The sequence below is a fragment of the Toxorhynchites rutilus genome, chromosome 1 (genome assembly GCF_029784135.1).
Source record: "Toxorhynchites rutilus septentrionalis strain SRP chromosome 1, ASM2978413v1, whole genome shotgun sequence".
Lineage (NCBI taxonomy): Eukaryota > Metazoa > Arthropoda > Insecta > Diptera > Culicidae > Toxorhynchites > Toxorhynchites rutilus.
In genome coordinates, this window is record NC_073744.1 from 159127737 (window position 1) to 159149386 (window position 21650).

At 40.9% G+C, this 21650-nt stretch overlaps 3 protein-coding genes across 4 annotated transcripts; 1 reads left to right on the top strand and 2 right to left on the bottom strand.

The window, feature by feature from the left end:
* Positions 1-583: 583 nt before the first annotated feature.
* On the bottom strand, positions 584-2611 carry LOC129762924 (thioredoxin domain-containing protein 5 homolog). The gene is made up of 3 exons (XM_055761539.1): positions 2454-2611; positions 2191-2360; positions 584-1837 (listed from the first exon to the last, which is right to left on the bottom strand). The coding sequence occupies exons 2-3, from the start codon at positions 2346-2348 to the stop codon at positions 823-825; spliced, it is 1173 nt and encodes a 390-aa protein (XP_055617514.1). The 5' UTR covers positions 2349-2360; positions 2454-2611; the 3' UTR covers positions 584-822.
* A 7194-nt stretch (positions 2612-9805) lies between these two features.
* LOC129770661 (ATP synthase subunit delta, mitochondrial) lies at positions 9806-10881 on the top strand. Of its 2 annotated transcripts, none has more exons than XM_055773625.1 (4): positions 9806-9913; positions 10068-10291; positions 10360-10571; positions 10630-10881. In XM_055773625.1, exons 2-4 carry the CDS (start codon positions 10081-10083, stop codon positions 10690-10692), a joined length of 486 nt encoding a protein of 161 aa, XP_055629600.1. In that variant the 5' UTR covers positions 9806-9913; positions 10068-10080; the 3' UTR covers positions 10693-10881. The 2 variants fall into 2 exon arrangements, with proteins under 2 accessions (XP_055629600.1, XP_055629607.1); XM_055773632.1 differs by having other exon boundaries at positions 9811-9913; positions 10073-10291.
* Positions 10882-10940: 59 nt separating this feature from the next.
* Positions 10941-16408, bottom strand: LOC129770654 (putative fatty acyl-CoA reductase CG5065). The gene is made up of 6 exons (XM_055773612.1): positions 15752-16408; positions 15385-15690; positions 14920-15317; positions 11505-11762; positions 11323-11448; positions 10941-11261 (listed from the first exon to the last, which is right to left on the bottom strand). The coding sequence occupies exons 1-6, from the start codon at positions 16001-16003 to the stop codon at positions 10982-10984; spliced, it is 1620 nt and encodes a 539-aa protein (XP_055629587.1). The 5' UTR covers positions 16004-16408; the 3' UTR covers positions 10941-10981.
* Between the last annotated feature and the right edge of the window lie 5242 nt (positions 16409-21650).

Consider the following 21650-nt stretch of genomic DNA (forward strand, 5'->3'; position numbering starts at 1 on the left):
TGCTCTGCTTTTGGGAAATGATAGTGATAATAGATTTTCATGTGCAATAAACACATGTTTGAAAATAAAAGTTATGAATGAAAATTACCTTCTTCTTATAAAATATGTTATTTTTGTAATGGAGTAACACGTTTTTTTGCAAGTGGAGAAACCCCTCTGAACAAGAACTGTGTTTGATGATGTTTTTATATTACAATTATGAGTTTCAGTGAAAATATGAAAAAATATATAAAAATGGTTAAATAAAAGTCAGTACTACGTGTTTGAAGTAATAAAATAACATGAAGTAAAAATTTTCATTCAAAAAATTAAGCAACTTAAAACTGTTTTAAGGTCTAATAATCTTATAGACGATGATTTGCTTTCCCAAACTGATGTCTCCAGACGTCGGCACAACACTATTGTCATCGCGTATAATGCTTGTCCGGGGCCGGACATTGTAGTCGCAGTAGACGGCTGCATCACGGTGCCGTAAAGAAGTTGGTACGGTCGAAATTTGCCATTTGGGTTTCAAACCGTTCCGTCTGAAACCGGATAATGTGTAATCGGCCTTAATCTATGGGGAATTATTTCTCTACAATGATTTGAATTTACACTTTTCTATATTCTACTATTTGTAGACATTCCTTTTTTTGATACACAATTTATTTCATAGAGTTGTTCCGTCTGCTCTCGTCGTACTTATTTATCCACTATTGGCCCTACCAAATACAAGGATAGAATTGAAACACTGGCTACATACTTTTCGCATCCGAGCCGCACAATTGTACTGAGAATCTTCGAAACAAATCGCTTCGCCCGACCCCTTATCAAAAAAGAAATTTACAGCTCATCGTGGGCACCAACATGCTTGGTAACGAAATCGTGCAGATCCTCTAGCGAGCGGTTCCCATTATACTCGCTCAATTTTTCTCCGTTCTTATAGATGAACACAGTTGGGAAACCATTTACCTCTTGCTCGCTGCAGAGATCCTTGTTGATTTCCAGGGTGCAATCAACCTTCGCGATTTTAACCTGATCCGTTCCAACGAACTTCTCCGCCAGCTGTTCCCAGGTTGGCGCCATCCGCATACAATGTCCGCACCAAGGGGCGTAAAACTTCACGAAGGTGACGCCCTTCTCGATTACGTGAAGGAATTCCGGCTCGGATATCTGGACAACGGCAGAAGTGTTGTCCTTTTCCGCGCCTTCAACTTTTTCAGCGGCCTCATCCAGCTGCAATCCACCGGCCATCTTGGAGACGTACTCTTTCAAATCAGCATGAGTGCGTGGACCAGAATACTTCTCAATCTTCTTGCCATCCTCAATCCACAGCAAAGTAGGATAACCCTTCACTTCGAAATCGGTGCAAATCGGACGATACTGAGTGCAATCAATTTTGGAAATACTAATGGATTTGTCGTGTTCCAGTGTCTTAGCGAGCTCTTCCCAAGTCGGGGCTAGCTTAGTGCAATGTCCGCACCACGGAGCGAAGAACTTTACGAAGTGCTTCCCACTGGAAATGTGCTTGGCGAAGGTATCCTCGGTCAGTTCAACCAACGGAGAAACTGGCTTCGGTGGCTCAGCAACAGATTCCTCCGAATTGTTCTCATCCTCTAGACCCAGCTGCTCACGAATAAAGCTTTCAAAAGCTTCGAGCTCACGAGCTCCACGATATTTTACCGCTTCCTGGTTACCATTGAAGAACTTGAGCGTTGGATAGCCGGTAACGTCCTGTTCACTGCACAAGTCCCCATCGATGGTACAGTCCACACGCCCGATTTTGGCAAGGTTATTCTCCTTAGCATTCTTGGCCAGCTTGGACCAAGTGGGGGCAAGCTTTTTACAGTGACCGCACCTAAAACATTTCACAAAATATAAAATCTGGCAACCGTTCTGAATTATCTAAACAACTTCATCAGCACAAAACAAGATAAGAAGAAAACCATGTAATTAAACATGCTCTTTGAAAGATTGCGATAGCAGAGGCACAGCAGGAAATGAAAATGTTCGTTTGTCCGATTATCAAGACGTTCTATTTGGCTTTGTCAATTTCAACTATACAACATCAAACAAAGATTCATCCTAATGTCACAAACACTTTCTAACCCGGCAAGCAATTATTAGTCCGGGAGGCGGCTAAAAATATGTTGCACCTATTTGCGTTTTCCTTCCTGCCTATTATGAATAAACGAAAAAGCCGATACTCACCATGGGGCGAAGAACATGACAAAGTAATTACTTTCCGCGATCTCAGATTGGAAGTTATCGCTGGTCAACTGGACGCTTTCGGTGTCCTCATCGTGAGCGGATCCCAGTGAGAGGAGAGCTAGTACCAGTACCACTAGTACCGATTTGGTGGACAGCATTTTCTAAGAGATCTGCGAAGAAAAACGCCCCCATTAGACAGAGTGCTTTCCACCCACATATTGTAGTAATCCTTTTTCGTTTTACCGTATTTGCGATTTACTCACCTGTAGTATACTTGTTTCACACACTAAACTATCGATTATATTATAGTATAAATACTACGGTCAAATGCAACGTGAAACCAGAATGGCGGCGAAGTAAATTACTTCTCGGCTGACGACTGATGAGAAGTGAAAAACAGGGAAAGCCGGATGATGACAGCTCAGTGTTTTCTTCCCTGCTGCTTCTGTGACACATTGTCCGAGGGGCTAGACAATTTTTGTCGGACTACTTTCAATGAAAAGAAAAACTCTCTCATTGTAATCGAATATCAATTTACACAGGGCACTCTTCTTTTGATAGAGTACATTTAGATGGCTTATACCCATGGACGTTTGGACCTGGTCGCACCAAGCATTCATAGGCACGACCATCAGGAAATACATATTGCCCGACACTTTGCTCATGTGGGTTTCCGAACACATCGACATCGCAAGGAATGAGCGGCCGACTGGATTGTCGGAATCGTTCACATCGGACTGTTTTTCACTCGGGAGGTGCCGGTTCACGACGTGATGTTGTGGATCACCAACACTTTTCGCACCTTTTGGACCGGAAGGTGTTTCGCAGAGAGGGGGAAGTTCCTCAGAAAACTCAAGGGCTCGATTGCCAGGTTTAATGACGTAAAAATAATGAGAGCTCCCCGAATCCTGACCAGACTGAGGACCGGTCTCACATGGATTCTAATGAGCAGCTTTCTGTCTACTCTGCGAGCACTGCCAACTTTACAACTCCATCGAACATTTCCTGTATGGTTGTACGAAATACGATGATTTGCCGAATCTTCAAGATCTAAAGTAGTGACCAATGGATCAGCCAAGAAGATTCTTGTTCTTCCCCTCCATGAAAGGGTATTTTAACATTTATTCTGTTAAATGATGTTCTGAAAATGTTTTTATATGTGTGATGTGTGATAAATGATTTGTTTCTAACCAAATATTGCGAAAATGTCTACTGCCGTTGATACAGAGTCGAACCAGCCTCTCAAATAAAGAATAAAAAAATTGAACCGAAATACTAGGACAATCAACGAAAAATATTTGAATAAAAGCCAGAACGAAGAGTTTTGCGAAATCCGATCAAGTTCCGGAATATGGATGAATATGTGTCGAATTCAATATTTGAAACACAGATTTTTGTGAGCAGTTTTAAAGCATTTTTTTGGGAAAAAAGTACAACAGAGAGTCATCGTTCGCTTATCAAAGCTTACAAAGTAAGGAAACTCTTCCTGTTTATATACTTTTTAAAAAAGAGTTTTATTAAATTCCTAACCTACTTATTCCCTAGCCGACGTCCAGTGTGAGAAAAGAGAGCGAGCCACATGGCTGTGGCCTTTTTATTATTTCATTCTGCTGAGTATGCATATCGCATACCGCTGACGATGGATGTGCCGCGTGGCGTGGTATACCGGCTGGATTTCCTAACGGCTCCCCTTTTAGTCGAAAGTCGTCCTCGGCTTTCCTCAATTATCTTGCTGTGGTATGAACTTAACCCTCGGTTTCTTCTGAATATATTCATCTACAATGTCCTCCATACTACCCGTTGGCGTGTCTCCCTTGATAACGATTTTGGTTCTATTGCATGGTGGAAGTATGTTTTTGATGACCAAGGTGAAAATGATTCCAAGGATGATTAGAGTTGTAACGGAGAATGAACCAAAGGATATCCACTTGAAGGTGCGCAAACTTCCGTGTATGTTTGTCGTCGTCAAGTTGAGCTTGTGCAGGTGTTCTCGATGATTTAGATGAAGTTTCTGTAAGTAGTCTAGAGGCATACGATTGATGATTTCAGTGGCGTTTACCTTTAACCCGGTGGTTGGAATAAAAGACGTTGCAGGTCCTTCAGCGTCGAGATTTGTATACTCCTCTCCATTTAGGTGGATAGTACATCCGGAGAACTGAATTAAGAAAGATCCCTGCAAGTCTTTCGTGTGTTTAAAACAGCTTGAAGACATAGTCATGTTTGCATCATTTACAACGATATTGGCGTCGTTGATTTTCTTTACAAAATTTTGACCATACGTTTTCTCAACCATACATTGGGCAGAACTTCCACTCATTAGTTGTTGAATGCATGCTCCTGCTACTTCTAACTGCGACTCCTGGCAAATGTAAAGTCCTCTGGTTTTAGGACATAAATTTTGCATATGGTAAGATTTGGGTCCTTTTAGATAGTAGTTTGAAGATAGATGAACACGTGTACCATTGGTTATGACTGGTTCGATGTAGTGTAGCTCATAAATGAAATCCTTAATTCTTGGAACTTTTAAGGTGTAGATAATTGAATGTGAGGTTCGAAGAACATAAGCGCTGGCGATATCCAGAATAGTGCCGAAGGAATCTAGTTCGAAATTGTTGCTGGTGAGAAACTGTTGTGCTGCGAAGATTTCTTCTGGGCTGATGAGGCGGCTGCTTGGTATATTAAACCTAGCTAAAGTTATAGCCTCCTCTACTATCTCTAAATTCTTGATGAGCTCATCTAAATTAAATAAAAGATTAACTGATTCAAATCCATCCATTGTTTCATTATATGACTTGTAATAGTCGGTAGCTAGCAAAGAGATAGTTTTTGTTAAGTTATTGATTCTTTCTTCAAATTGCTTGTTAATTGCTGTTTGCTTATTATTTTGTTCAATTAGTGTATTGGTAGTGGTATTAATGATTTTCAAATCTTCGGCATCCGGGCTGCCTGATATATATTTCCAGGCTTTTCCTAGGGTTTCCCATCGTCTGAATCGTCTAATATTTGGCGTTTTCAGTTTTTCAAAAGTTATTAACAATTTTTCTTGTTTAGATTTTATAAGTGGGCTCAGGATGTGTCTATGTGTTATCTTTTCATTTGCAATTACAATCAGTTTTTCAATAATGGATTCAATAGAACTTACATTTATACGGTGGATAATTCTAACATAGTTATGGCTTATTCTCGCAGGTCCTAATGACACAACAGCTAGAGGGTTTTGATTTAAATCGTGTATGCGGACATCGCAGTGTCCGCCCTGGAGTAGTAGACATAGTCTTGACATTAGATAACATCCCTGGGAAGTATACAGATTTCTGTAGCTCACTGTATGTGAGTTTCCATCCTCTGTGGTTAAAATTATGACATCGTTTGATGAATTCCTGTTGGTCCGCTGATGACATCAAATCTGGAAGTTTGAGATTGGAGAAGTTAATTTTTAAGGTCTTGCTAAATGTGTTATTAATTATCCTTCGACACGACAAAGAAATGTCGAGTGGCGCAAAGATACCGTTATTCGTTGTTGGATCCAGATAATCCTTCAAAATCCTTGTTAGGTCTCCATCAATTTCTATGAAAAATGTGTCTTACTTGACCTGGAAAAGTATTATATATTATATGTGGGCTCTTAGACTTATCCTTAGTAATTTTTAATATAAGCTGGTTCTTGTATTTGTTGATAATTTCTGGACCATATACTTCGTGATTTTCAAAGCATTCGCTTTCCAACGTTTGAAGATTGAGTTCCATGCGGGGAATCCTGGAAAGCCCATCCGCGACTACGTTTTGCTTTCCTTTCTTGTAAATGATTCGAAAGTCGAACTGTTCCAGATAAAGCCGTTGTCGGGTCACTCTGCCAGTGGCGTCTGTCAATTTTAGTTCTTTTGTTAATGGTTCATGGTTTTAACCAGTAGGCGGATTTCTTCTTTGTTTAAATGATCGGCAGGAAATTTTAGTTTACCTGTACTGCATTTGTCTTCCAACAAGTAAGGATCATTATCGAATGGTTTTAAGTTGTGATTTCTTTTCTTTCCATTTTCAGACAGAAATACTGTTGCCCTGTTATCCTCGGCTACATATAAGCCAGGATTTACAGTGACATTTGAGTTGATATCTGTTTCATGCTCAATTAAAAATGTGCCATTCGATGTAGTACAAATCTCACCAAGTTTTTCACGCCACTTGTGGAAATTTATGTTTGAAGGATAGTACTTTGTGAAAGAGTACTCTCTGTTACCAATTTTTAAAAAATTATGTTTTGTATCAATGATTGCGTTCATGCGCGCTAAATTTTCGTAGCCTATAAGGCCATCGAAAAATGGATGAAATTTAAACACGTGGTATGGCAATTTTTCACTGAAGGATTCTGCGAACAAATTAGCATGTATAACGCTATCTATTACAAATTTACCATTTTTGTTTGTTACAACCGCAGGATTAGATACCTTGCTAGCGGTTTTGACATGTTCCGGATTTATATACGACTTATTGGCCCCTGTGTCGACCAGAAAGTTTAAATAACCTTTCGAAGTCGTAAAACGAATGTATGGTATAAAATTCAAGTTCGAGAGTTTTTCAATCTGACCACGTGAAAATTTAGTTCATTGGATTCCACTGCGATATCTGATTCGTCGTCATTGTCATCGTCCGAGTCATTGTCCACTATAGCGCTTTGCGCTCCATTTGATTCATTATTATTATGCTCAACCCGCGCTCTGTATTGCTGATATGGTTTCTTATGTTGTTGTTGTTGTTGTTGTTGTTGTTGCTGTTGCGGTGGGGGTTTATTAAAATTTAATTTACTTTGGTGTGCTTGATTTCCGAATGCTTTTGGTTTTACCGTCCCTTTTGCGCGTGTCTCGGCGTTAGCATTAAGCATAAATGCTGAGTGTGCTTCATCGAGTGTAGAAGGTTTAGAATTTCTAATAATGGACGCAAGTGGCTCCCCTATATTGTCCAAATATTTTGAGACTGTTATCATCTCGATAATTTCGTTTGGTGAAAGCGGGTTCATTTGAAGATTAGCCTTCAACTTAGTATTGATTTCTTTAACCTCGTTAAAGAATCTCGAATTGTTTTTGTCACCTTTACGGATATGGAATAAAAGTGAAAGGTTAGTAGTAAAATCTCTTTGGTCACCGAAGTTTTCGACCAAAATTTTCTTAATCCCCTGTAAAGTACTGGGATTCCCGTTGGCACATAGAATGGTGCGTGCCTCACCTTTAATTTTGTTTCTTATTGCTCTGAGATAGAACATGTTTAATGTGTCAGGAGCACCCTTTCGTCCCTTCACTTTAAAGGTATCGTATAATTTGTCAACTTCTTCCAACCACGAGTTTAATTCTCGTTTGTTGCCCGTGAACTCGGACAAATTTTTGATGGGATCTGGCAGGCGATAAAGATCGTCATTCTGCCCCCCGGCGAGCATTGTTTTAAGCTCCTCAACCGTGTTACGGAGCTGCTCAATTTCACTGCACTTTTCGTCTGGCATTGTTTCGGTAGTTAAGTATAATTAAATGTGTGTACTTACACGATTATTTCCAGCATTCGATATGCTGATATGTAGGCCCCGAGGAGGCGGGCAATAGTTGTCGTTCTGCTAGGGGCGATGTCCAAGCGATGCTCCAGAATGATTATTCGGTGCTGCTGCTGGTGATCACTACTAAGCATTCACTGTCACTTTGTCACTTTTTTTCTAAAACCTCCTGATGGGATCCTACCGGCTGCGCCAGTAAGGAAACTCTTCCTGTTTATATACTTTTTAAAAAAGAGTTTTATTAAATTCCTAACCTACTTATTCCCTAGCCGACGTCCAGTGTGAGAAAAGAGAGCGAGCCACATGGCTGTGGCCTTTTTATTATTTCATTCTGCTGAGTATGCATATCGCATACCGCTGACGATGGATGTGCCGCGTGGCGTGGTATACCGGCTGGATTTCCTAACGCAAATAATACACTCCATAAGGAACAAAGACTTGTGGAGGATTGGCCAGCCCATGGCTACAAACGGAAGAATAGACAGACACAGGTTAGTTTTTCAGCAAAGCAACGCCAGACTACATGTTCGTGGATCTCTCTGGTCTGAGCTGTTGGCTTCACAACTGCGTCGCTTCAAAACAACAAAACTTCTACCAGCGTGGAATAATTGTTTTGCCTGAAAGATGGGATACGGCTGTGGCTTCCAATGGAGGATGCTTTGAATGAAGCAGCAATATGTTTTGCATTCCAAACGAGTATCTATTTTATCAGAAAGCCGTATAGTCATGCTCGAACACCTAAGGCCGAGAGCATAGTGAACGCGATGCGATGCGAGCGCGCGCTCGTTTGCGGGAAAGCTCTTTCGTTCACGAATGCGGAAATGAAATGCAAACCGACCGGACCTGACATATTAAACGCGATGCGATGCGGATTTCAATGCGGCGAAACTGTTTGTGGAGTGTTTTGTCACGATTGAACGCAAGTGATGGTGACCAGACGATTTATCTATAAATATCTTCACAACCGAACTCATCGAACGAAAACAAAAATTGAGTTGTTAACTTATTATTTTCGTTTTGTTCGAAAAATCATATAACTTTATTCTAATTTACATAATACCAGGGACAGACATACAGTTGTACTTGCATTGTACATATACAGCGTTGTACAGGTACCATCGTACCATGACAGACATACTTTGGTTGTACATTGCACCGTATGTCAAACTGACAATCAGAATTTTTTCCAATTTTCACCATATATTTCAACGAAAAAGGTATTTATTTAGCGTCTTAACTATCAAACACAACAAAAATGTTTCCAGTCTGAGTTATTTACTTAAGAGAAAGCCAATGAGAAGAACGTTTACCAAGTGCCAAGTGCTAAGTCTATGGCGCTGCGCATAGTACAACTGTAGCCATGTACAGCGTTAAAACAGGTCAGTACAGGTACAGTGATTGTACCGAGTTGCTTGCATGGTTCTAGCGCTGTACATGGTGACAGACATATAATTTTCGAAGTACAACGCTAGTACAGTTGTATATCTGTCATAAGTATAATGCATATAATGAAAATGTTACTTTAAAGGCTTTCCATTCACCATGTTCACAGATAAAAACGATCTCACAATTCAACTGTTTACAAAATGAAAACATGTCATTATATCTGGCTGGGTTGTTTACATGTAGAATGGAGTGGAATGAAACATCAAAAACGCGCGATCTAAAGCGATCAGTGTGTCATAGCATGCGATGAGCTCCAATTAATCGTTTCGCATCGCATCGCATTGCACCGCACCTCGGCCTAAGGCGGCGGTGACACTGGATGCAGAAAAGTGGTCGTACGAATTGTATGCAATAGTGAAAGTAAACAACCACATTGAGTTGTATTGGTGTGGTTACATTGCTTCTCCCTTGCTTCGTTCGAATTCGTCAGCTTCTATCGAACAAAATTGTTTGTTTCTATTCGTACAATTAAATTTTCGTGCGTACTCCGAGCCAATGTCACCTTACCCTAATACAGCATAGTGGAAACATCTTTTACAATCATTGAAAATTGCACTTGAACCTAAAAGATTCCAATATTTTTTACTGTGCTATAATCACATGTTTATATATAGTCCGACAATGCACAGCAGCACCATCTATAGTAAACATATCATTCAGTTTTTTGACAACCCGCGGCAGACATTCTTCGTGGTTGCGCACATTATCTCGTTTTGCGGTGTGAAACTTTTCCTAATACCAATAGTAAGTGCTTTATTCTATTGTTTCTCCACTATCTATTATCGATAATTAGTTTCTGGCCCTGTGGCTATGCAGTTTCGTAGCACTCTAGTAGATTAGACGAAAAAATCATTGTTTTCACCTTCCCCTTTGGATTACATAATTTGTATCGTTCCAGAGCAGCCGAAGAAATGTCGTTTGCTTTGAGAAACACTGCTCGTCTGGTCAGCTCGGCCCGTCCGGCACTGCGTGCCGTACAGTCTCGCGGCTACGCTGACGAAATGGCCTTCACGCTGGCAGCCGCCAACAAGGTCTTTTATGACGCCACCAACGTTCGACAGGTTGATGTACCATCGTTCAGTGGTTCTTTTGGTATCCTTCCGAAGCATGTTCCCACCCTTGGTTAGTCTAGTGTTATGGATTCAATGAAAAAGACGTTAGTGGTACTAACTTGTTCCTGCATATTACAGCTATTCTGAAACCAGGAGTGGTCACCATTTACGAACAGGATGGTGCTGCCAAGAAGGTGTTTGTTTCCAGCGGTACCATTACCGTGAATGAGGACTCTTCTGTGCAGGTCCTAGCCGAAGAGGCTCATCCGGTTGAGGATTTGGATTCTGGTGCCTGTCGCGAGATTCTATCTAACGCTCAGAGCCAGCTCTCGTCTGCCTCGTCCGAAGTGGTATGTTGTGATTAATGGTTTCTTTGTTTTTTTGTAACAATCGAATATTCATTTCTAGGAACGTGCCGAAGCGGGTATAGCCGTTGAAGTTGCGGAAGCCCTTGTTAAGGCTGCCGAATAAGAACCTCTACTGCCATCATTAGTTGATTCTATTAATACAACCAACCAGATATAACAGTGGGATTAAATTGATGTGGTAAGAGTAGTAAAGTTTACGAACGTGTTGAACTAAAGTGGGTTCGATAAGCGGCGCAAGCAGCTATGTGAGGGCTAAGTAATACAAACGGAATGAACAGCAAAGTGAACTGTAGATCTAATGGGTTTTGTGAGGCATATAGAGAAATTTCCCTTCTGTCGATTATATTTCCTGAATTTATCAATTCCAAGAATTTTATTCCGAAAATTTTGTATTACATTGCTTCTAACTCTAAATTGTACTTCGTTCGATATGATGTGAGATACAGAACCAATCCGAGCAGGTCCAGCTTGATGAAGATTAAATACAGGAAGCAGCAGGCGATCAGAAATTTGCACACCTTGTCCACAATTTTTAATCGCCGTAAATTGGTCAAAGCTTTGGGGATATTTTCGTCCTTCTCGTTTAGCAAATAGCGCCGTGCCCCTAGAATGCAGTTTCGGAAGTATAGCGTGATATCGAACTCGATGAAATCCCGGTAGTAAAAGTCCTTGCTGAAAGATTGAACAAACATAAATCTTGCTTACACAGTTTATTATTTAGGCAACAGTGTACTTGTCTTCTGGCTTAATCTCTGACGCTAGCCGGATGAAATTGCTATTCTTAAAGTCCCAATTGTGTAGGATGAAGTATTCCAGGGCAACATTTGCATTGTATATTTTCCGTTGAAGTTTGGCCAAACTGTGGGAATAAAGAATTAGCAAATGTGGAGTTATTAACCATTGATCGTCTCTTACAATGGTCGCTGGCCGGTTAGTTTTAGCATGTTGTCGATTAGGATTGCCGGTAAAATATGATATAGCATGACACGGATGAAATTTCGGATGCGAATCTGGGTGATACCTCCTCCCGGGGCCCACAAGCATTTGTCCAGTGGCATCTCATCTGATAGCGTTTTCCCCATATCTACGATCTGGCCCATTGTGCAGTTACGCAGGTTGGAGATACAACAGTTGTACACGGGTAGCTGGGGGGATTCCGGCGAGATGGGTGTGCTGAAAATAGGGAGAATGTTTGATTTAAACGAACAGAAATGCGAGTAATGGGTTGTCTATCGTTAGAGCTCTTGGCTACCTCCATTTTGCCCTCATCATTTCAAGATAACGTTGTGTCGAGTTTGGCAAGCAGAAACAAAATATAATGATTGATGATACACAATGATTTGAAAAATCCATCAGCGTCTGTTCGAGAACTCGCGAAATTCCTGAATTCAAACTAGAATTTGTACTGTGCGTTGAATCCGTCTTTGAGAAGGTTACACAAGGTACCAAACAAGTAAGGTTTGATTCAGTTAGAATCCTGAATCACTGTTTATTTTATAGCGGTGACCGTAGTAGGCGTATCTAAAATCTTTTGCTTAAAATTGTTTAGAAAACCTATATCTATCGATGGTAAAAATTCACGGAATACAACTGTTTTTGTGATTCCGGCTTCTGAATGAATCAAGCTTTAATCAACAGTACGAAGGGAAATATAAGAAAGGTTGATTTCTTCTTCTAGTTGAATTTGTTCATTAACTTTAACCAAATAGCAACACAATAAAGTGATATAGGCTACGTTTCTGGGTTCTTTATTGTGCTTCGATATAACGTACAATTCGAAACAACGTACAATTTTGAAGGTGAAATGTACGTTTTATTGAAGTTATCCTGTATGATGTGCTGAAACGTTTCCGTGATCGCACAACTGTTGTTCGGGTGGATCAGAGCACGCATCGTAGTGGAACTTACGATCGGAAGCTGAGGTTGAAGGTAGTGTGAACAATAAAGACAAACCCAGACTACGATATCCCAAAAACACAACTCTATCCAAAGTACCATCCGAAGAATCCGTACGCGAGAAGGTTATCATAATTTCCGTGCCTGCAAGCAACCAAGCGGGATGCTGAAGCAAAACCTGGTGGCTAGAAGACGCGCTCGAAAGTTGTACAACAAGATTTTGACGAAGTACGAATGTACGAAGATGGATTTTGGAAAGCTCTCAGCTCTGAAATTTTATACATATACGCAGTTTTCCAAAGGACAGGAAATTTACCGCTAGACAATGAAAGTCCAAACAAATGACGCAGTGGAGCGAGTAGCGATTGGGCACACTTTTTTGACGTAGAACTACGTCTTTCATTAAGGGTGCCAAGTCAGAAAACAGGTCACGTTTTTATGATATACAGCCCAATTCTGTATTCCGACGGATTTCCATTTCGTTCGAAATCGTTGTTTCGTTCGAGCTATAATTTCGCTTCACCTATTTCGAACGTTTTGTCCCTTTAATGTTCTAAGAGAAACAGATCGAACGAAATGTAAATACAACTCGAACGAAATACAGAATGGAATTTAATCAAGTCGTTCGAAATATTTCGAATCGATCGAAATACAGAATAGGGGTGATAAAGTTCTCGTTAATAACTATATTTGCCACGAACGGATTTTGGTGATTTACATATCAAACGAATCGAAAATTCCTTAAGATTTGTTTTGTATGCTTCATATTACAATTCCCAGGTATGTAAACGGTTTAAATAGATGAAAACTAGAAGCATTTTCCCACACATTTGTTCTGCTCATTTGTAAGCTTCCCAACCCATGCCGTTAATAACGAGCAACTTATCGGCGAGCAACGAAAGAGAATGATTCAAAGTCTCCGTGATCCAAGAAAAGAAGAAGATTAAGAACGAAGGGTAATATTTGCCTAGAGCATAAATATTGTAACTCGCAAAGGCAAACTTTCAGTATCATTCTAGATACGAAGCAATGAATATCGCTTGTTTTCCCTTGTTTAACGTCATCATAATTCTTCGTTTCGGATTGAGCAGTGGGCGCGACCAAATTATTTACTCGCTGATGTCCCTGGCATTGCTTTTTATGCTTTTTTTTAAATTTTGTGTGTGATTTGGTTTCGCATGACTGAAGCAAAACTATCTCCACCAAGGAAGACGGCTAAACTAATCGAGACCGGAAATATTATTAAAAAGGGCTCCTGTTGAGAAAAGCCAAAGCGAAGATAAGTTTGTGTATGTTTAGTTGCTTCTAGTCATCGATATAGGGCTTTGTGTGCGTACGTGCATGCTTCATAACTCGTATGTACGAATAGCACATCTTCGCTACGATCAAACCCCATTTGTATCTGATCATTTAATATTTTGATGCTATGGTGGACGATTGCTTGGTGGTGCAAATTATGCAGCTGTGAAAATAAATATAAACAAAGAGGGAGGTTGCGGAAGAGGGATATTTGCGCTAGGGTATGAATAATGGATCTCTGCTGAGGCAAATATTCAGACTTTTTCTTTTTTTTCTAACATGTGGCAAGAAATTTGATTCTTGCAAGTATTGCCAGTATTGTTGTTTCCACTCGGTGCCAAAGAAAGATTGATGTAGTTATGAGATGTGGAATAATTGTGTTGGTGCATATAATTCAACCGACTTCTTACATATCTCTGGAAACTCAGAAAAATGGAGTGGTTCTATAATTATGAAACGCAGTGTAGTCGGTAAATTATTCGAAACAGTGGTACAGTAGATACCCGATTTATGTGCGCTACGATTGTCTGACAATGCATGACCACAGTAACCCAGATAGGAAGAGCCTTTATAGGGCACTGCTACCCCGTTATCTTACATACTGTGGGACAAAACGTGAACTATGTTATGGACATAGGACAAAATGACACAAAACATCACCTACTGTTGTAAACATTCAGAAAGAAAGTAGCGGCTATCTACTTTCAGTCGTAAATAAGTTACATTAAATATTCAGGAGCGCAAAGTTCATCGCCGCAGTCAATCGTATGCTTATAAAATTTAACTTTTTTCACTGCTATTTGCCCTCGTGCGGCAAGCATAACATGCACGAACACTCCATTCGTATGAGTGTTGAGCGGCCCAAGCAGCATTATTGCTAGTCACTTTAATTACCCCATTGGATTGACCTCTGTGGTTTTTCTCCCCTTCAGCTTGCTGACTCAAGCAAAATCTACCGTTCATTGGATCACCGATCATACAATAGCAGATTGGCAGAATAATTAACATCATCCCGTGTATCACTCTAATTGTTCAACCTTGTTCCTATTCCTCTTCCGTCGGTGCGTCAGTCAGCGACGCAATAAAACTTCTTTTGATTTTAATGTTCGAGCAATAATCACACCCAATAAATTACCTTTGAATTACGGCTGTTCCCTTCTTCCACGCTGCAACGATCATAGCCTTAATACACACATCGACCGGAGTGAAATCAGCCACATTGTTCGGATCGCAGTACATCGTTCGGCAAATTCCTATCCCACAGCCAACCAGCAGGCCCACAGGTCCGTTGAAATTGTCCATCCACCCAGGAATGGGATCCTTCATCGATGAGATGACAATGGATGGGCGGAACAGAATCAGCGGCAATTCCTCTCTGTATTCGTCCACGATCTGTTCCGCTAGTGACTTTGTGAAAACGTAAGTGTTTGGCAGGAAACTCATATACTTGGGTGCGAATGTGTCCAGCGTTTCTTCGTCCATTTGTTCGGCCAGCTTGATCGTATCACGCCAATCTGCATACGCAGGAAAAATCTGAGGGAGAGAAAAACGCCATTGTAGTTCACTCGTAGCGTTCTTCGCGGCTAGAAAAGCTGGTCACCTTTTCTTCGATAACGTAACGATCGGGATTAGAATAGGTCGTGGAAACGTGCATAAGGACGCACAGATTCTTCAGTGATTGTCCGAGACGCATGACCTCCCTCGTGCCACGAGTGTTCATCAAAATAGCATCCTTCAGGGGGTCATCGAACCGAACGCTAGCCGCCACATGAAAAATGATCGAGACATCTCGCATCATTTGAATATCCTCACTCGATAGACCTAGCCCGAGCAGTGATACATCACCCCCAACCGGAATCATTTTATCCAACGCATCTTTGTGTCGCTCACGGAGTAGATCAAATAGCTGCCAAAAAAACAAATCACATAAATAACAACATATAACGGCGACGGCGAGGGTCACCCACCGGCTGCTGTTGCATATCTTTGATGCGTTCTTGAATGGTCTTTTGTTTTTTCTCCCGCATTAAAATAAAAATGCGATTCACGCTTCCGCACGATCGCAGCAGTTTCTCGATCAGCACTTTTCCCATGAAACCAGTTCCGCCCGTTACGAAGATATCTCTTCCGGAGTAGAACTCGGCGATCGTTGGCTTGTTCGGGTCATAGTTTTCCTCCGTCGGGAGCAGCCCAATAGGGTGGTTGGAGAAGGTATGCATTCGCGATCTAACTCGTAGAATTCAAACTGATAAACGAACTTTTTTGGCTGCACTTGTTTGTGATCTAATACACCGCAAGAATCCGTCCTATCACGATGAGCACGCGCGCTCTACTGTTAGCGTGTATCGTGCTGGGGAACCGATTTAACACAATCAATCCTCACAGGTGAAGATCATTGATAATAGATTCCATTTGGTCGGTGAGTAACGAATAGGGAATCACATTGAGTGCGTTCGTATTCGATGGGGTATAGGAGGTACAATCGGTAAGAATGTATTATACCAAGTGCAACGGATTTCGTTGAAGAACCAGAGGAAGTAGTTGTATATTTTCTAACCCAACACGTTAGGGCACTCTTCGCGCGTTTTCTAAGTTATTATTTAATATTCCGAATTGGGTAAAAGTTGACTCTCGCATGGTAATTCGTAATTTGCAACTGATTGACCGTCCAACAACACGATCAGGAGCTATTTCCGATGGCGAAATGTAGGGCTGGAATAATCAAGTCAGCAGCTTAACAAAGTACGTCATTTTGTAGCAACTTTGTTGTTCTCCCTATAACGGGTTTCCCCGTCAAGCCTCATTAGCGTATGAAATGATTCTGTACTAGATGGAACATTCTTTTCGTAAAGTTAAAGATGATTTGATCATTGTTGTAAAAAAATCCATTCAATGGAACGGGTTATAAGAGGGTCAACCACAATTTTTATTCAAACAAGATTCGATAAACCACTTATTCTCTATAACTTGTTACAAAACAAACCCGGCTATGATTATCCATTTTATGATTAGAACAACTGATTATAATTACTTTTCACATCGTAATAACGCCGGCACGCTTACGCTTATAATACGTAGGCAATTATTCATCCCAGTGTGATGTTCTGGAAATCGTGGAGGGGTTTGAACACAACTATAACTATACATATAACAGAAATGCAACGAGAAGCGAAATTCCCAAAATGGAGTCAATATAGGGTTTGTGCGGACTGCTCCTAGAAATAATTGTTGTGTGTGTAGCTCGTGGGTTGGATTAAAACGCGTGGTGTTGGCATTGAAAAACGGCCAGCTTAGATGCACCTTAGATGTTTTACTAGGTACTTTCGGACTACGACATCGCCAAACACATAACCCAAACCAAAATACCATCTGGAGAATCCGTATGCGAGAAGATCAACCGGACCGGAAGACCTCAATCCTCCCAATTGCTCTCAATTCCGCCCAATCGAAGAATATTGGGTAATTGTCAATTGGAAATCGAAGTAAGGTGCCAATGTGATCCGGGATGCTGCAGACATGATAAGATCGTGAAATAAAATAGCCGGTAATGTTGACCAATAGAGAGTCCAACATTTAATGGAGGGTATCCGAAGAAATGTTCGAAAATTCATCAAAATGGTGACGGAAGCAATAAATTTTCAGCTTTTTGATATACAAACATTTGTTGTACCTTTAATCAATCCCGAGATACAACTATTTTTTTTTTGATTCTGGGTTCTATCAAGATGAATCATGTTTTACTACCAAACAACATAGATGACATTCTGTTGAAGATCGCTATGATAACAGTCGGATAGTCAAGTATTCCCGCTGAGAGCTACCCAGAGAGTGGTAAAATGCTTCACCGAGATACTAGGTTGTTTAGAAAGTTTTGTTCTAACTTATAGATTCCATTTAAAAAGTGAAAACTCGGAGTCTCTCGAAATGCACTTTCATGGCTGCTATCGCAATTCAAAGATGGTTCGAAAAAATCATTCCATACAAATGAATTATTTGATAAATTAAAACAGCCAAAAGCTAGACTAGTCTTGCAAAAACTTAATTTACCGATTCTTCTATCAACCAGACATTTCCTCGTGAATTTTCACATCCAGCAAATTACATTAGGTAACTCGGAATATGGAACTGCAAGTCTCTTAACTTCTTTGCGGGTACCCGAATTCTTTCGGAAATATTGAGAACCCGCAATTTCAACATCGTAGCGCTGCAGGAGGTGTGCTAGAAAGGTTCGATGATGCGATCATTCCAAGGTGGGTATACCATCTACCAGAGCTGCGGCAAAACACACGAGCTGGGTACAGCTTTCATCGTGATGGGGGAGATGCAAAAACGGGTGATGGCCGATGGCCGATCAACGAAAGAATGTGCAGATTGAGGATGCGAGGCCACTTCTTCAATATCAGCATTATTAATGTCCACAGCCCTCATCTAGCTAGCACCGATGACGACAAGGAAGCATTTTACATGAAATCAAAATCGTCATCGGTGATTTGAGCGCTCAGGTCCGCCAAGAGGAGGAGTTCAGAACGGTAATTGGTAGGTTCAGCGCCCACCAGGGAACCAACGAAAACGGCCTAAGACTTATCGACTTCGATGCCCCCCAGAACATGACCATACGTAGCACCTTCCAATACCGTTACACCTGGAGATCACCACAGTAAACAGAAACACAAATTGGTCACGTTTTGTTCGACGGTCGGCACTTCTCGGATATCATCGACGTCAGAACCTATCGTGGCGTTAACATCGATTCAAACCACTACGTCGTGATGGTCAAACTGCGTTTTTAACTGTCAGTCGTCAATAACATAAGACACCAGCGCTCACCACGGTACCACCTACGACGACTACAAGAGCCGAATAGGCTTTGTGCCGCGGGCCGAAATGTGCAGGAATAGGAAAGGAGGCATCTTGACGAACGAACGCGAGGTGATCGAAAGGCGGAGGCAGCACTACGATGAACACCTGAACAGCGAGCAGACAGGAGACCAAGACGGTGTTGAGGAGGACTACACCGGTGCAGTGAACAACGACGACGTACCACCCCTGTCGATGGATGGAGTTAAGGAAGCCATGAATCAGATAAAGAACCACAATGCAGCTGGTAAGGATGGCCTCGTAGCGGAACTCTTCAAGGGAGGTCCGGGAAAACTTTTAGAGTGTATGCACCGGTTGATAGTCAGGATCTGGGACACAGAATAGCTACCGGAGGAGTGAAAGGATGGGGTAATCTGCCCAATCTATAAAAAAGCGACAAGCTGGATTGTGGGAACTATCGTGCCATCACAGTCCTGAATGGTTTCTACCAAATTCTGTCTCAGATCCTTCCGTTGTCTATCGCCAATAGTAAGTAGATTTGTGGGAAGTTATCAGGCCGAATTCATGTCCGGTTGCTCGACGACGGACCAGATTTTTACACTGCGCCAGATCCTCCAAAAATGCCGCGAGTACCAGGTCCCTACGCACCACATCTTCGTTGACTTCTAGGCCGCATATGATACAATCGACCGACGACAGCTACGGAGGATCATGGACGAACACGGCTTTCCCCGAAAGCTAACAAGACTGATTCAGGCAACGATGAACGGTGTGCGATGCAGTGTGCGGATCTCAGGTGAGCTGTCGAAATTATTTGACACTCACAGGGGACTTCGACAAGGCGATGGGCTTTCCTGTCTGCTCTTCAACTTGGTGCTGGAAGGTGTTATGCGAAGAGCGGGCTTCAACATGCGGGGCACGATTTTCAACAAGTTTATCTGCTTCGCCGACGGCTTGGACATAATCGGAAGAACACATGCGATTGTAGCCGACTTGTATACCCGACTGAAATACGAAGCAGGGCTGATTGGGCTTGGGATCAATGCGTCTAAGACTAAATACATGCCAGCAGAAGGGACTGATCGCAACAGAATTCATCTTGGTAGTAGTGTTGTGATCGACGGCGACGAGCTCGACGTGGTAGAGAAATTTGTCTACCTTGGCTCGTTGATAACAACTGACAACAACAACAGCCGTGAAATTCGAAGACGCATAGTCAATGGAAGTCGTGTCTACTATGGCTCCGCGCGTACTTGAGGTCCAACAAACTCCGACCCCATACGAAGTGCGCTATTCTACGGCGAACCCAGCATCCAGAAAGTCGCCAAGGCTGGACGAGTGCGATTGTTGCAAGATTGCCGGACAGCCCTGCAAAGATGGAGTTCGCAACGAATCCGGTAGGAACAAAAAAGAGAGGAGCTCAGCGCGCGAGGTGGTTGGCCCAGGTGGAGCAGGATTTAGCAAGAATCGGTGCAGCCGGGAGTTGGAAAACTGCAGCCATTGATCGGGATTATTGGCGAAAAATTGTGAAGAAGATCTAATCTCTCAATGGGATGTAGTATCATCATAAATAAAAAAAATACATTAGGTGCTCAACTAAGTTCCTGCTCAATAGATGACTCCAAAACATCCAAAACCATATATATTAACATATCCGAAGAGTCATTAACCAATCTTAAACATGTGATAATCAAACCGCTTTGGTACATGAGTGATTTTGTTTTGGCGTCATAAAGGGTTATAAATCAAAATATGGTCAACTTAAGTTTCACGAATTCTTTTGAATGTGCATTTAAGAAACTTGAACACCTCTAATTTTGTAGGGGTAAGAGCATGTAGAATAATAATTAATATTTTTTTTATTATCCTGGTTTTTACCTCTACACCCAGAATTTATTTTTAACTCATGTTTTTTTAACCCTTATTTTATTAGAATATTTTAGAAAATAACTGAATTGCGCATAAATTAAGTTTCAGTTCCATTTAAGGGGGGGACCCTTGTCTAGAAGGTCGAAAAATAATGAATTTTAGTGATTTTGTTTCTGTTGGTAGGAATAAAATGAAGCGTTCGATTATTTTGGTTATTGTTTCATGTATATTTGAAGATGTATTTTGCATTTTTTGAGTGCAATAATGATTATTACGCTTTTGACAGCTGGATGCGTAGATGCTCTCTGAAAATTGGTACCATGCTATACTACGGTTCTGAAGCAACGGGGTGTCGTAGAACAAATTCCAATGAATATTTTGAAACTTGAGGACAATACCTGAAGCGTTACATAGGGGTTTTTGAAAATTCGGAAAATTCCAAAATGGCGGCCGAATACGATCCGCATCCGAAAGATTTATACAATTCCAAAGATTGATCTTGAGCAATCCCAATCGAATAAAAATAAATGGATTCAAAATCATTATCAGGTACAATTTTAGTTCACGATTTTTAAACACTTTCAAAGAAATGTGCTGCCATCACATAGAATACATATTCAATACTAGAAAATTAATTACGTTTACAGCATAATTTCAGAAGTGTGCTCATTCTATCTGGAAATCTTAAAGGTTCCTGAGGCGTTGGCAGTAACAACAATCTTTGAAGTGGATTGCATATTGAACCGTAATATGTATTCCATCAGTGCCGAACTTCTCGAGTTTTTGAAGCGCACAAAAACGAACAGAACAGTTTTATATGCATGGATTATTTTTTTATCAATTAAAATGAATTTCAAGAAAAGAAAAGTTTAAATAGGGAGCATTCACTGATATCTATTGATCCTTTGTCAAGATTGAGGAGTAAAGGGTAGAAATTTTTAAGGGATTTTGGAACACCTGTAGCTTCGATATAAATGATGACATGAAGATAAAAAAATACAGCATTTTCAAGCTACAAATTTCTAGTTCAGGGATATCGTACGTACATATTTTTAGTGTGATGTGTATAGGCTTTGTAGACAAAAGAGTAAGAAACAATAAAGTTTTTTTTTCTGTTTTCAAAGTTTCTATAGATTTTAAAAACAAATGCCCAATAACAATCCAATCTACCTAATTATT

Excerpts from the sequence above, each read along its gene's own strand:
- LOC129770654 (XM_055773612.1), bottom strand. The coding sequence starts at position 16,003 with ATGCATACCTTCTCCAACCACCCTATTGGGCTGCTCCCGACGGAGGAA. Across the intron at positions 15,691-15,751 it reads AAGATATGCAACAGCAGCCG|CTATTTGATCTACTCCGTGA; the intron begins GTGGGTGACCCT and ends TTTTTTTGGCAG. Across the intron at positions 15,318-15,384 it reads GTTACGTTATCGAAGAAAAG|ATTTTTCCTGCGTATGCAGA; the intron begins GTGACCAGCTTT and ends TCTCTCCCTCAG.
- LOC129770661 (XM_055773625.1), top strand. The coding sequence starts at position 10,081 with ATGTCGTTTGCTTTGAGAAACACTGCTCGTCTGGTCAGCTCGGCCCGT. Across the intron at positions 10,292-10,359 it reads GAAGCATGTTCCCACCCTTG|CTATTCTGAAACCAGGAGTG; the intron begins GTTAGTCTAGTG and ends TGCATATTACAG. Across the intron at positions 10,572-10,629 it reads CGTCTGCCTCGTCCGAAGTG|GAACGTGCCGAAGCGGGTAT; the intron begins GTATGTTGTGAT and ends ATTCATTTCTAG.
- LOC129762924 (XM_055761539.1), bottom strand. The coding sequence starts at position 2,348 with ATGCTGTCCACCAAATCGGTACTAGTGGTACTGGTACTAGCTCTCCTC. Across the intron at positions 1,838-2,190 it reads GTCATGTTCTTCGCCCCATG|GTGCGGTCACTGTAAAAAGC; the intron begins GTGAGTATCGGC and ends GAAATGTTTTAG.